The sequence below is a fragment of the Hylobates moloch genome, unplaced genomic scaffold (genome assembly GCF_009828535.3).
Source record: "Hylobates moloch isolate HMO894 unplaced genomic scaffold, HMol_V3 SCAFFOLD_14, whole genome shotgun sequence".
Classification (NCBI taxonomy): domain Eukaryota; kingdom Metazoa; phylum Chordata; class Mammalia; order Primates; family Hylobatidae; genus Hylobates; species Hylobates moloch.
Genome location: NW_026652289.1, coordinates 47,598,953 through 47,614,603, shown reverse-complemented (window position 1 = coordinate 47,614,603; position 15,651 = coordinate 47,598,953). Strand labels below are relative to the sequence as shown.

At 41.6% G+C, this 15,651-nt stretch overlaps 1 protein-coding gene across 5 annotated transcripts in view; it reads left to right on the top strand.

Annotated features, from left to right (window-relative positions):
- IL16 (interleukin 16) overlaps nt 1–15,651 on the top strand; it is a 108,712-nt gene that overhangs the window by 24,842 nt on the left and 68,219 nt on the right. For 3 of the 5 annotated variants that reach the window (XM_032175578.2, XM_032175577.2, XM_032175579.2), the window contains exon 2: nt 1,742–2,154. In XM_032175578.2, the coding sequence (XP_032031469.1) occupies nt 1,843–2,154 (312 nt within the window). In that variant the 5' untranslated portion in view covers nt 1,742–1,842. Of the gene's footprint in view, nt 1–1,741; nt 2,155–15,651 lie in introns of those variants that run through there. The other 2 variants (XM_032175581.2, XM_032175582.2) reach the window with 2 other exon arrangements.

Genomic DNA, 15,651 nt, shown 5'->3' with positions numbered 1-15,651 from the left:
AAGTCACCTAACCTCCCTGTGCCTTAGTATCTCTTCTGTAAAATGAGGATATTGATGGGGCCTACCAGAGAGTTTATGAGAACTAAATAGTAAAGCAATGAGAACAATGCCTGGCACACCATAGTGAAGTTTTCAAACAGATATTGTTGGAAATGTATTATCAAGCTGATTACTGAAACAGTACTACTGTTGGCCAGAGCTGGAGGCCCAGTTGGTGGCCACAAATGTTTCATGGTACCAATCTGTTCAGGAGTGAGAGTGTCTCCCTCAAGGCTTAGAGACCCACAGTCAGGCATGAACTCTGCAGAGGCTTGGATTTGTCTGTGATTGGAGTTTTGCTATCATTTGAGATGGAAGGACATAGAATACAAAACTTAGGCATGTTGACAAGAGGGTGCTTGATAAAATGGATCAAAACCGAATTAATTTATACTAAAGCATCAAGCACAGTGCATGATATATTGTAGACTTTCAATCAATCATTAATTCATTTTTGTTTATAGCTATTGATTACTGGGATGGTTGGTGAATAAATTGATAAAATCAAAGAGCTAATACAGAAAACAATAAATGTGTGCAATTTGAGTGTTGAAAAACTGTCTACTTTTAGGCAGAAATTCTCTTTTTGGAGGATATGTGAAAGGGTTTTGATGTAATGAAATGTTACTAGGTCTCTGCTATTCTTTATTCAATATTGGATGTGCACAAACAGCAGTACCAATGGGCCAAGAGCATCCCACAATTTGTTGTTCCGGCCACAGCCTCTCTTTTGTGGCTTGGGCCTGAGTCAGAACTTTTTAGGATACAGCATCAGGGCCCCTTTCACCACCTGCTTCATGGAAACTGAATCCATGGGAGGCTCCTCTTGGCAAAGCTGAGCCAGGATGTTGGCCTGACTGGAAAGCCCATCTTTGGTCTCTCTGGCTGTGAGAATTTGACCCAGTGGGGATAGGTGATGAAGCAGTAGCCCCTGGGCCTGACTGTGACTCTGGCCAAGTGTTTGACTTTAGGCCTGGAGAAAGGCACTCATGTTTGCCAGGAGCCTGTTATGTGCTCATCCCTTTGGCAGGCACTTGCCAAGTGTCACCTTCTTTTATGCTCACGTCAACTCTGGCAGGTCAGTGTTAGGTAAGACTTCCAACCTTCCTAGCCTTGGGCTTTTCATCTGTCAATGGAGGACATAAGACATTAGTGGTCTTCAGACTCAGCTCCATGGATTCTGGGGTTTCTTTGGAGATGCCATGGGAGTTACCAAGGGTGGAGTTACCAAGGGGACCAGGGAAGTGGAACCTAGTCTTCGGTTTTCCCATCTTTGGTCTGCTCTATAGACTGGAGTTCACCGCACACTTTTGTTTAAAGAATGGCTTCCAAGTTTAAAAACCTCACAAAGTACTAGGCTCTATGATCCCTAAACTGTCTCCTGGAACTTATTACTGGCTCTTCTGCTAGTGTCTTGGGTTGGTACTTCCCCTCTCTGCACCTCAGTTCCCCTGTCTATAGAATGAGAAGCTCTGGGGCTAGGTCTCCATGACACTGGGAGTGGAGTGGGTGTTAACTGCTTGGGTTAACTGAGCCCCATTTGGCTGGCACACTGGAAGGGCCAGTGATCTTAAAGGATGATCTGCCCATCTGTCCTGCTTCACGGGCACCAAGAACCTGTGGCTCAGATCCAGGACTCGTGTGCAGCTCCACTTGTCAGCAGCAAGTCACATTGCTTCTTCCCATTTCTTCTTTCCTCTAGGGACTCATGAAGTGGGAGCTAAGCCCTGTCCAGTGGCCACCCGTCAGCCAAGGGCCAGAGACCAGGAAAGGAAGAAAGGCAGCTTCACTTCCTCTTTGAGGATGGAGTCGCACAGCCGCGCTGGAAAGAGCAGAAAATCCGCAAAATTTCGGTCCATCTCCAGGTCCCTGATGCTCTGTAATGCTAAGACCAGTGACGATGGCTCTAGCCCTGATGAGAAATATCCTGATCCCTTTGAGATTTCCTTGGCCCAGGGCAAGGAGGGAATTTTCCACTCATCTGTGCAGCTGGCAGACACATCGGAGGCTGGGCCCAGCAGCATTCCTGATCTAGCACTGGCCTCTGAGGCTGCTCAACTCCAAGCAGCTGGGAATGATCGAGGCAAGACCTGTAGGAGGATATTCTTCATGAAGGTATGCCCAGGCTTTGCAGGCCTGAAAGAGCCTGCAGTTGGTTTCTGGTGCTGTGAATTAAAGTCTTTGAATCCATTTACTCAAAAATCAGGAAGCTGCAGAGTTATAATTCTGAAAGAGAGCAAGAAAAAAGTTGAGGCAGGGCCCAGTGGAACTATAACAATGAGTATGGGAGTGAATCAGGCTCAGTTAACCCTCTTGCTTGAGAGGTTCAGGGAAGCACTATGTCACTCCAAGGTAAACTGAGCCTAGATCCCTGATGGAAAATGCCAGATGCAGTAGTCAATACACTGGGAAGCTCTCTTCTCTAGACAGGCATTATAGAGCATACCATAGGCAGGCCAAATCACATCTTTCTTGTAGACTTATAGAAACAGACTTGTAGGGCCTGGGCAGAGAAGGAGGCCTTATGGCAAGCAAGGTAAGGGGTGCTGGAAGAGTGAGTTTGTTCCCTGAATGCTGACTATGAACATTTTCCAGGTACCCTCTGCCATTTTCAGCATAGGTGTAGATGCTGAAGGTGGCAAGTGGAGCCATCAATAGGGGAGAGGGAAATAAGCAGTGTTTGGGGACGTGCCAGAATTCAGAATGTTTTCCTTTCTGTTATATCATATTTCAATTTTTGTCATCATAATGAGATGGAGATTGCAGAATACCAGAAATCTAGACTGAGTAAAATATTTTGCTATCAAGTGCTGTGGCTTCTATCAAAGGTGAGTTTTCTCAAGGGTCCAAATGGCCCTGAACCATGGGGTCAGTGCTGCTAACTCAGTGATGAGCCAACATAGAGACATTTCTCCTGTAGCCTACTGCCAGTCTATGAATATAAATAGGGAAGGCATTCCAGTACCTTTGAAAGGCGTCTGTCACCTCTGTACAGCTTGCCTTCTTCAGGAGGGAAATCACTATTTAACACACATAATAAACAACATTTGTGTTAAGGGCCTTAAGGACTCCACAGCATCCTTAAGAACCTCACCCAGCCCAGTCTGCTCTATAACCCATGATGTGACTTCTATTAATATGTCCTGCACTCACTTAATTGGGTAGAAGGAGAAGCCATCAGCCCAGTGGGTTTGGGGGAGGCTTGCCAGGCTCCCGGGCTGCCGTTAATGATGTGAAAAAATCCAATCCACCAACTGAGAGTCAAATGTATTAGTGACATTATGAATGTATCTAGATTAGTGCTCACCTAAATGAAATTCAAAAATTATTTCAAGACCTCAGCAGAATCCTAGAATGGATTATTCACATGCTTCCATTTAATATCATAGGTATTTCCTGAGCACCTATTATCTGCAAGGCACAGTGGGGGTCCAGTCTCTGCCCTGAAATAACTTACTTAAAATAGAGTGAAAAATACACTACAAGAGGGGTGTAGGAGGGCTGTGGGAGGCTCAAAGGAAAAAGGCAGCATGTCTCTGGGGGTGCTGTCATTCCTTCCTTCATTCAGTAAATACTTAAGCCAGGCATGGGAGCGAGCAAAACAGACTCAGTCCTTGCCCTATTGCAACTTTTATTCTGATTTGGGGATACAGATAATAACAACTTGATATATAATATAATATATTAAATAGTGAAGGACTATGAAGACATATTAAGCAGGATAAGGGGATAGAAAGTGATGAGGAGGGGTTACTGCTTTTTGTTGAAAAGGTAATCACAAAGCCTTCTCTAAAGATGTGACATTTTGGCAAGGACCTGAATGGAGGGGTGCATCACGTGACCACCTGGAGCAGGGCATTGCAGGCAGTGGGAACAGCATGTGCAAAGACAGGAAGCAAGAGTGTGCTTGGGAGCATGAAGGAGACCAGTATGCCTGGGGTAAAGACGAAAGAGGAGGATGGTGGAAGACCAAGTTGAGGTGGCAGCCAGGGACCAGAACAAGGGCTGTGGCAAGGACTTGGAATTTTATTCTACGAAGGATGGGAAGCCATTGGAGGATTTTGAGCAGGAAAGTGACATGCTCAGATTGGTGCTTTAAAAGGAGCTCTCTGACTGCTGAGTGGAGAATGGAGTGTAGGGAGACCAGTGAGGGGGACTGCAGCAATAACCCAGGCCAGAAATGACGTGGCTTAGACTGAGGTGGTGGTGGTAGAGGCGCTGAGAATGGCCAAGGTAGGGATTTGTTGATGTAAGGATGTAGCATGTGAGAGAATGAGAGACATAAGCTTCAACTGCAAGTTGCAGCCTGAGCACCTGGGGGTAGTAGGGGAAGGAGGCGCCCTGTCCCAACATGCAAAACAGGACGGGCTGGCAAAATGGTCAGGAAAATGGTGAGCTGTGCTCTTAAGGGTGCGCAATTGTACTAAGCAGAGGTGGATGGGAGAGAATTCCAGGTGAAGGGACATGCGTCTGCAAAGACAGGAGAGGAGAGGTCTGAGTGCTTATGCTGGGGTCTCCAGGCACAGGTGAGCACATCTAGCACTCTGTCCTTGTACCTATTCCACAGCAGGAGGTTGGATACTTGGGAATGGCTAGATGGCACAGGGAAGGGGTGGGCATGGGGAGGGACCTGGGCAGGGGAAAGAACAAACTTCACCTTTTCATCTGTTTGTGATTCACATGTGCACCACATTTTTTTTTTTTTTTTTTTTTTTGAGACAGTGTCTCGCTCTGTTGCCCAGGCTGGAGTACAGTGGTGCGATCTCAGCTCATTGCAACCTCTGCCTCCTGGGTTCAAGCGATTCTCCTGCCTCAGCCTCCAGAGTAGCTGGGATTACAGGAGCCCGCCACTACGTCCAGCTAATTTTAAAAATATTTTCAGTAGAAATGGGGTTTCACTATGTTGGCTGAGCTGGTTTCAAACTCCTGACCTCAAGTGATCTGCCTGCCTTGGCCTCCCAAAGTGCTTGGGGGCGTGAGCCACCGCACCCGGTCCATATTTTGGTTTTAAAAATGTTTTCACGACTCTCATTCTCATTGTCTTCCTTTCCCCCAAACCTTGGGAGGAAAGTAGTAGAATATGTTAATGATGCATATCATCAAATATACATATACTAATATAATAATAGCAGTATTGCTATTTCTGAACAGCAATATGACACATGGGTTAGGGGTGTGGGCTCATTAATCTGACTGCCTAGGTTGTGGTCTGACTTTCTCAGTTACTAGCTGTGTAATCCTAGACAATACACTTTACCTCTCTGTGCCTCAGTTTTCTCACCTGTTAAATGGAGAAAGTTAAAAATAGTATATATCTCATATGGATATTATAAGGATAACATTATAGGCACTTACATGAGAAAATTCACCTAAAACAGAACACTGCACATAGTAATTGCTTGATAAACATTATGATGATGATTATTTCTATTTTAGCATGGGGGCACTAATTCTGAGGAATTAAGCACTTAATGAATTCAATCACATTTATTGAGTCTCTTCAATGTGCTAGACAGTGTGCAAGAGTTATAGTTGATGGTACTCAGAGGATAATGATGGAGACAGGGACAAACCAGATCATTCTTATTTCTGATGTGGCCAAAGTGCAGGCACAGACTTGTCAGGGAAATCATGGGTTCACTGAGGAGGGCAGACAGTGTGGGGAGGGGCGTCCTGGGGGAGGTGTCTGTTGAAAGCAGGATATTCCAGGAAACCAGGCTGGATGGTGGTAAGAGGTGGGAATGGACAGAGGGATATGGGCTTGCAGGGGCTTGCAGGAGCTCACAGGGGCTTGGGAGAATTTGCTGGGGGTGGCAGAAGAGGTGATGAGCACAGCGGAGTCAAGTTTGAGGCAGGGATGAACTGGGACAACAGAGAGGAGCATTGTCTAATTCAGAACCTGAGCTCTCTTGTTCTTTTTTTTTTAAGGAGCACAGGTGATCCTTAAAGATCCGAGAGTGAATTCTAAGCAAGGGAGGGTTTCAGTTGTCTAAGCAAGTCCTGCAATCAAAGGTGCCAAGTCGGCAAGGCCAAAGGCAACAGCAGGTCCTCATATCCTTTCTGGAGAAGCTCAGAGTACTCAATAGCCCACACCTACTCACTTCTCCCTTCTCACAGGGACACTCTAGTCCATGCCCTGTCTGCCTCTCTCCCTGTCTCCCCTCGCCAGAGTGGCCCTGCACCCAGGCGTGACTCAGTTGGCCCAGATGAACTCTGCAGTCTCCAGCAATGCCATGGTTACACTGATTTCAAAACAACATCTGGAATGAGGCCCTGTGACGTTAGCCTCTCCTCTGGAAACGCCTAATATAAAAATTAAAGAAGAGGAAGTTATATAAACAGCCAACTTTTTTTTTTTTTTAAAGCCTTATTGGATGGGTTGTGTTTGGCCCAGAAAAGACTGGGTAAATTAATGCCCCAGGATGTGCCAAAGCGGGGCATGGGCATGAAGAATCCAAACTAATTAAGCATTTGAATCTGTGTTGTGCATTAAAGTACTGATTAGGGCTGTTTGTTCTGGGGGAGCTTCTACACCCCTGGAGATGAATTCAAATGGAAGAATGTCAAAAGGCAGGCTTCCTAAGTTAACAAACAAAAGCAAATACAAGTTATCAGACTTAGAACTTTGAAACAAGGAATACAGGGACTCACTGGCTACTCCAGCCCCTGTCTGTTTGCAAATGGGAAGAGTATTTTTAAATGCTCTTTAAGTAGGATGTTAAGGCCAAATGGAAGGCAGCTCAGTTAGAGGGAATGAAAGCTTAAACTCTCCCTCTCCTCTTTCCTCTCTTCCTTCTCCTTTCTTCCTTATTTCTTTCTCTTTCTTCAGACATTGGCAGGGACCTGTTATGAGCTATCCTCTGGAGATAAAGAAATAGATTTGATATTATACCCTCAGGGAACTTGCAGTCTAGAGAAGGGGGCAGGTGTAAGCATAGTTAATCCTGTCCCTTATCTCTTCCCCAACCTGAATGGCGTTCCTTGCTCCGTTTTCTTAAGGAAAGGTCTCATCCAGAGAATGAGTAGTGGGGGAATTATATCCTACAAAGAGACTTCTAGGTTACCTTTCGTTTCCCTAGAACATTCCACAATAATAGGATTTACACCCTTCGTTATGGAGCTTCCCTAGAAGGAATGGGTACAGCTAAGATTTCTGTGAAATCTAAGCAATCTTAGAAATGAGCAAATGAGCTCTGGTCAAGCTGACTCTCCTGCCTACCTCTCCAGGAGGCTCAGTATACATGGGTGGCGGACAAAGGTAGGATTCCCTGGAGAGTTAAAGGGCATCAGAGCATGGGGGGTGCAGGTGAAGATGGAGGTGAAAATGCAGAGGGAGACAGTGGAGGAAGGGGAGAGAAAGCTGGAGGCAGGAGTGAGAGGGATCACTCCTACATCTCAGAAGTCAAACCCGGCCCCAGATTCACAAATAAATCATTTTCTGGCTTGGCACAGTGGCTCACGCCTGTGATCCCAGAATTTTGGGAGGCTGAGATAGGTGGATCCCTTGAACCCAAGGAGGTTTTGAGACCAGCCTGGCCAACATAACAATATAACATAATATAACAATAACATAACATAGCAACATAGCATAACAATACCTTGTCTCTGAAAAAAGGAAGGCAAGCAGGTGGGCAGGAAAGGAGAGGAGAGGAGAGCAGAAGAGAAGAGGGGAGGGGAGGGAAGGGGAGATCTACCCCAAGGTCGGTCTCTCTCTCTCTCTCTCTCTCTCACGACAGGGTCTTGCTTTGTCACCCAGACTGGGATGCAATGGCATGAACACGGGCTCACCACAACCTCAACCTCCCAGGCTCAAGTGATGCCCCCTTTCAGCCTCCTGAGTAGTTGGGACCACAGGCGCATGCCACCATGCCTGGCTAATTTTTGTATTTTTTGTAGAGGTAGGGTTTCACCATGTTGCCCAGGCTGTTCTCAAACTTCTGCATTCAAGCAATCTACTCACCTTGGCCTCCCACAGTGCTGGGATTACAAGAGTGAGCCACTGTGCTCAGCCTACCCCAGGGTCATAAAGATATTTCCTCATATTTTTTCTAGAAGCTTGGTTGTTTTATGTTTCACAATTGGATCTTTAATTCACATTAAATAAATTTTTGTATATGTTGTGAGTTAGCTGCTAACTTTTTTCCTACATGAATATCCAATGAAGTCAACACCATTTTTTGGAAATCCTGTCATCACCCCACTGCATAGCAGTGTCATCTCTTTTATAAGTCGAGGATCACATATGTATAGATTTATTTCTGGTTTCTCTATTCTGATCCATTAGTCTTTTATTTTTCCTATTTTTGCACAGTTCAATTTACTGAAGCTTTCTAATAAGCTTTATGATATTTGGTCATGTAAGTCCTCCACATTTGTTCTTAAAACTAGACTTGGTTTTTCCATTGGAATTTTTATTGGAATTGCATTGGCTTTATAGATCAATCTGAAGAAGACTAACATCTTTACAGTACTTGATATTCCAATCCCTTTACATGATGTATTTCTGCAAAGTTTGGTTGGAGATTTTTTGTTGTTGTTGATTTTTCAGCATACCCAATCATTACCTACCATTTCTGAATAAGCGGAGCTCTATTTCTCCCCTTCCAATTTTTATACTTTTTTCCCCTTTATTTTACAGGCTAGGGCCTACAGTGCAATGTTGAATAGAAGTGGTGATAACAGGCATCCTTGTCTCATTCCTAATCTCAAGGGGAAAGTTTCATTATTACTACGTCAGTACATATGATGTTTGCTGCAGTTTTTTTTGTAGCTACCCTTCATTGGATTAAGGAAGTTTGCCTCTGTTCACAATTGGCAGAGGTTTTATTTTGCCCCCCCCCCCCCCCCCCCCCCCCCCACATGAATTGTTGAATTTTGTGAAATGATTTTTTTCTGCATTTATTGAGATGCTCGTATGGAGTTTTATACTTTACTTTTTCATGTAGTGAATTGCACCAATTGACTTTTTTGAATGTTGAAACAACTTTGTCTTCCTGGAATAAACTCAATTTAGCTATGAAGTATTGTCCTTTTAATATAACTCTGGATTTGATATGCTAATATTTTGTTAGTAATTGTTGCCACTTGTGTTTATGAGAGAGATAACCTAAAACTTTCCTTTCTGGTAATGTTTTGATCTGGTATCCAAACTATGGGTATTTTGACCTCATGAAATGAGTTAGGAAATACTTTCTCTTTTCCATTTTCTGGAATACTTTGACTTACATTGGTGCTATACTTTTTAAAAATGGTTGAAGAATTCACCTATGAGCCATCTGGGACTAGAGATTTCTTTTTGGAAAGGTTTTAAATTATCATTGTATTTATTTAGTAGAAATAGAACTATACAAATTTTCAACTTCTTTTGATATCAGTGTTGGTAAGATGCATTTTTCTTCTGAGAATTTGTTTCATCTGAATTTCCAAATTTATTAGCATGAAGTTGTTAATAAAAATCTTATATTTTTACTCAAATTTTGAGATTGTTGTAGATTTACATAAAGTTATAAAGAATAATAGAAAGATCCTTTGTACCTTTTCCCAGTTTTCCCCAAAAGTAACATTTTGCATAACTCTAGTACAGTAGCACAACCAGCATATTGATTTTGATACAAACCATTAATGTTACTCACATTTTCTCAGCTTTACTTATATTGATTTGCATGTGTGTGTATACTTGTTATTTTTTAGGCATTGGTAAAAACCATAGTGATGTTCATTTTTCATTCCTAATATTGATACATATGTCTTCTCTTTCTGTGTGTGTATGTGTGTGTGTGTGTGTGTGTGTGTGTCTTGATTGATTCCTAGACTAATTGTTCCATAGTTAAAGAAGAGAATGTATTGTGAGTGATTTTAATCACTGGAAATTTGTTGAGAATATATATACATGTATATATACACACACACATATATACACACACAAAATGTGTATATATGTCTGTGTATGTGTATACATATATATATCTGTATATACATATATATTTGTTGAGTGCCATCTTCTATATTTGTCTATTAGGTCAAATTCCACAATAACCATTAATTTGCATGAATAGTTAAATAGAGAAGATATTTTTCTACCCATTTCCCCTATGAATAGCTTGTTAGCTATTTTCCCAGTCTTTTTTATCAATTCCAGCTCTCAATTATTTACTGAAAGAAGCATGTTAAAGCCTCTCATTATTATTGTAGATTGGTCTGTTTCTCCTTTTAGTTCTGTCAATTTTTGCCTTATATGTTTTGAAGCTATACTTTATATGCACAGACCTTTATAACTTTTTATGTTTTCTTTGTTGATAAATGCTCTTACAATTTTGAAATATTCTTTTGACTAGTGCTGGTTTTTTCCTGAAAAAATTGTCTGTTACTAGTATAGCTTCACCACTATCTTTTGGTGAGTGGTTGTATGGTATATCTTTTTTCCTCCTTTATCTTCAATCTGTGTTCACATATTTAAAGTATATCACATGCAAGCATCATATAATTATGTTGTTCTTCCTTCAGTCTTTGTCTTTATAATTGTAGGTGTTTACACTATTTACATTTAATATCATTTCAGATGTGTTTAGATCTATGTGTACTCTCTTATTATTTGGTGTCTAATTGTCTCAAGTGTTTTATATTCTGTTTTCTCTCTCTTCTTGCCCTCTTTTGGACTAACATAAGTTTTATTACTCCATTTCCCCTATGATTAGCTTGTTAGCTATAATTTTTTTTACTTTTTTAATCATTAAAATATAACATACAGTCTTAATATATTAGTCTTATATAAATTTGTACTTTTTACTAGTTCTCAAATAATGCTAAAACCTTCAGACACACAACTCCATTTATACTTGCCCACTTTTTGGTATTGTCATGCATTTTAATTCTACATATATTTAAAACTCCAGACTATATCATTATTATTCTATAGAGTCAATATTCATGTACATTAATTTACATGTTTACGTTTTCCATCATTTTTCATTCCTTCCTGCATTTATGTGTTTCTCAGTAAGATCACTTCCTTTCTGCCTGCAGCAGGCTGCCTCTAACACAGATAGGCCCTGGAGTGAAAGTACACATGAGATCTACATGTTAAGTGTCTAAAAAGTTACAAGTCAAGGTAAAATATGTTAAAAATACATGTTCTACCTTCCTACCTTGACAAATATACCTTTGTAAGAACTTGGATGGCCAAGTTCAACTGATTTCTTGGACTCCTCAGAGTTTTGCAGTGGAAGGTGATGGTGTAGGAAGAGCCATGTCATGGCTCCTGGCTGCCAGCTAGGATCCCTTTTCTTGTACCGCTCTCAGCACTGTTCATCACCAGTAGGGGCCATAAATGCATGTATGTGAACACCTGTAGTTCTCTAATCACTGCGCCCATGCCCAGTAAACAGCTACCCTGGCACCCCTCCAGCCTTGAACTGTGCATACCAGTGGTGTGATTCTGCACTGATAGCATAGACCCAGAGAAAATATAAGGTTGGGGGCTGTGTTAGTCCATTTTGCATTTCTATAAAGGAATACCTGAGACTGGGTAATTTTAAAAGAAAAAGGGGTTTATTTGGCTCACCATTCTGCAAGCTATACAAGCATGGGACCAGCATCTACTCGGCTTCTGGTGAGGCCTCAGGAAGATTTTACTCATGATGGAAGACAAAGGGGGAGCAGTTGTGTCACGTGGCAAGAGAGGGAGCAAGAGAGAGAGGGGAGGTCCCAGACTCTTTTTAACAACCAGATCTCATGTGAACTCATGACCGCAAAAAGAGCACAAAGCCATTCATGAGGAATCTGCCCCCAGTGACCCAAACACCTCCCACTAGGCCCCACATCCAACACTGGGGATCACCTTTCAGCATGAGATTTGGAGGAGACAAACATCTAAACTGTATCAGGGGCACAATCTCTCCCGATGGAGTCTGATGCCTCCCATTTCTCAGTTTCTCTCCAGTTGAATGTTAGCAGGTCACAAAGTAGACCTGGAACCCCATGTTTACTCACTCTGGAGCCGGTACTCTTTTTACGACACGGTGGAGCACAGAACTGAATGAGACCGGGAACGGCACATAATAATGGCTCTATAAATGTTTGTGAAAGGAGTGGCATTATACCCATAAATGGGTATAATGAGACCACCCTTAAGGCAGAAAGTCTATTCACATGGCCCAAACTTGCATTTGTTTATTTGAGTCAACACATGGCTTTACACTGGATATTGCTTTGGGCAACCCCATTGGGTGGGATATGGAGTTACAGGGCACTAGATCTGGAAGAAGGACAGCAGCAGATGAGACCGAATGTGTGGGAGGTCCCCACTTCAGAGCTGCCCTCCTAAAAAGATGTGAAATGCTTTATCCACATGAGAATGACCTCCACAGAGTGGGAAATCTTGCTTTCTTTAAAAATTCAAAGTAATTGGTCAGACAGTGTCACCACTCATATAGCATGACTCAGGATTTGATGAGGTCAGATCAGTCGTCTGAATCTCTGGCATGTGCTGTGGTTGGAGAAAAGGTGGTCAAGGCCTTCCTTCAGCAGACAAAAGCCTTTGCTTTGCTGCCTGTGAGCAACTCAGCCTGTGGCTTTGGGGCCTGGGCCTTCTTGGCAAGCGGGAAACCCAATCTTTTGGCTGCCTGCCTCTTCCTGCCACAGAAGAGCGACTTATGGATGCTGAGAGCAGCCACTGAGAGGGAAGCTTGGGGCTCTAGGACTCTCACAGAGCCAGCTGTATCCCCTGAGTGTGTGGGAGGATGAGGAGGGAGGCAGGGGTGGCCCATGTGCAGGAAGCAAGGAGGGGCTGCCCACAGGTATGATTAATCTTCACTTGCTGACTGTCTCCCCAATTCCATGTGATTTCTAGTTGCTGTTTTTATTGCCAGAAGACATTTTGTACTATTCCTGAAAGCTAGTTTTAGGAGTTGGCCTTTTGAATTTCATTAGCTCTGACAGAACATCATTTGGTTTGTGAAAAGGAGTTAGGTAGAAAAGAAGAGGAGAATAAGGCCAGGAGCAGTGGCTCATGCCTGTAATTACAACACTTTGGGAGGCTGAGGCGGGTGGATCATCTGAGGTCAGGGGTTCGAGACCAGCCTGGCCAACATGGCGAAACCCTGTCTGTACTAAATACACAAAAATTAGCCAGGCCTGGTGGTAGGTGCCTGTAATCCCAGCTACTCAGGAGGCTGAGGCAGGGAGAACTGCTTGAACCCGGGAAGTGGAGGTTGTAGTGAGCCGAGATCGCACCATTGCACTCCAGCCTGGGTGACAGAGGGAGACTCCATCTCAAAAATAAATAAATAAATAAATAAAAAAGGAAACTGGGAAGAAGTAGTAAACCATCTACCTTTCCAACTCTATTTCTCAATATGGCCCTTTATTTGTACATTACAACCCATGTAGGCTTCTCCCTGTTCTTCACATATAACCCACTGGTTACTGCCTCCAAGCCTTTGCCCTTGTGGCTCTCTCTGCCTGGAATATCTTCCTCACTCTCATCTTTATGAACCCAAATCTTAGTTATCCTCTAAGGCTCAGCTTCAGTGGAACATCCACCGTAAACCTTTTCCTGATCCTCCTCTTCTCCTGCACCCTTAGTTTCCACCATCCCTACTTGAAACAAAAAACAATTAAGAAACTTATATATTCCCCTGAAGAATGGCAACTAGCTGCAGGTAGGAGGAATTTACTGTATCAATTTGTGTTTCCACCCCCAGTTTAGAAGAATGCCTGAAAAAAGGTTTAAGGCTGCATGAGATACTATACATCACAGTTTATTATTTTAAGATCTTCAAAGTATTTTATTAAATATTGAACATATAAAAATGAATTTATAAGATGTATACACACTCTAAAAAATAAAGATGCCCTATACCCCTGTGTGTCAATTATCAAGTTTAAGAAACAAACCTTACCATTAACTTTGAGATTATTTGAATGTTCCTACCTGATGCCTTTCCATTCTCACTCCTCTCTAAGGTAACCACTTAATTTTGGATATATTATTCTCTTGCTTTTCTTTATACTTTATCATTACCTGTTTGTATATCTGAATGTTGTATTATTTAGTTCCACTTATTTTTGATTAGCATTTACATGGTGTCTATATTTTATCCTTTTACTTTCAACCTACTTGTTATGTTTCAAGTGAGTTTCTTATGGATGGCATATAATTGGGTCATTTAGAAATTTTTATTCACTCTACCAGTCTCTATATTTTTTAAATTTTATTTATTTTATTTTATTATTTATTTATTTATTTATTTATTTATTTTGAGATGGAGTCTTGCTCTGTCACCCAGGCTGGAGTGCAGTGATGCAATCTCAGCTCACTGCAACCTCCACCTCCCGGGTGCAAGCAATTCTCTGCCTCAGCCTTCCGAGTAGCTGGAATTACAGGCACCTGCCACCATGCCTGGCTAATTTTTGTATTTTTAGTAGAGATGGGGTTTCACCATCTTGGCCAGGCTGGTCTTGAACTCCTGACCTCGTGATCCACCCACCTCTGCCTCCCAAAGTGCTGGGATTACAGGTGTGAGCCACTGCGCCCGGCCTAGTCTCTGTATTTTAACTGGTGTATTTAAGCAATTTATATTTAAAGTAATAACTTGTATGTTAGAACTTAAGTCTGTCATTTTATTATTTGTTTCCTGTTTGTTCCCTTTATTTCTTGTTCCTCCACGTATTTTCTTTTGCCATCCTGTGTAATCCTTGAGCATTTTAAAGAGTTCCACTTTGATTTATTTATTATGCTTTTGAGTATATCACTTTTTATAGTTTTCATAGTGGTTGCTGTATATATTACCATATATGCACATAACTTATTACACAGCCTATTGGTACTGACATTTTACTACTTCAGATAAAGTGTAGAAGTCTTACTTATATTTAGATCCCTTTACTCTTCTCATTTCTTAAATATTATTGTTTTAAGTACTTTCTCTGTATCTATTGAATACCTCATTAGGTGTTGTTATAACTTTTGCCCCACCCATAAAATATAAGTAAAAAAACTCATAAAGGGAAAGATGATCTATTATGTTTACTTATATTTTTACTCATTCTATTGTTCTTCTTTCCTTTCCAAAGGTTCCAGACATTTTATCATTTTCTTTGTATTTTCCTTTAGCCATTCTTTAAGGGTAGGCCTGTTAGCAATTAATTCTTTGTGTTTTTTTTTGTTGTTGTTGTTTTTTACCTGAGAATATCTTTATTTTCCATCATTCCTGAAGGGTAGTTTCAATAGATATAGGATTTATGGTTGACATGAATTTCTTTGTGCTTAAAAAAATGTGTCCTGACTTCTGACCTTCATGTTTTCAGATGTGAAATCTGCTGTCATTTGAATTGGTGTTCTTTTTTTTTTTCTTTATAGGTAATGTGTCATCTTTTTGTTATTTAAAAAAAATTTCTCTTTGTCTTTAGTTTTCAGAAGTTTAATTATGATGTGTCTAGTTGTTGATTTATTTGTGTTTATTTTAGTTTGTCTTTTCTCATTTGACTTGTGAATTCTCAGTTCTTGACATTATAAGTGACTCAATTGTGTCTTGGACATTTTGATTATTATGTGAGGAGACTCTTCATCTGACTTAGATCTTTTGTTTTAGTAGGCAGCCACTCTGTTTAGGA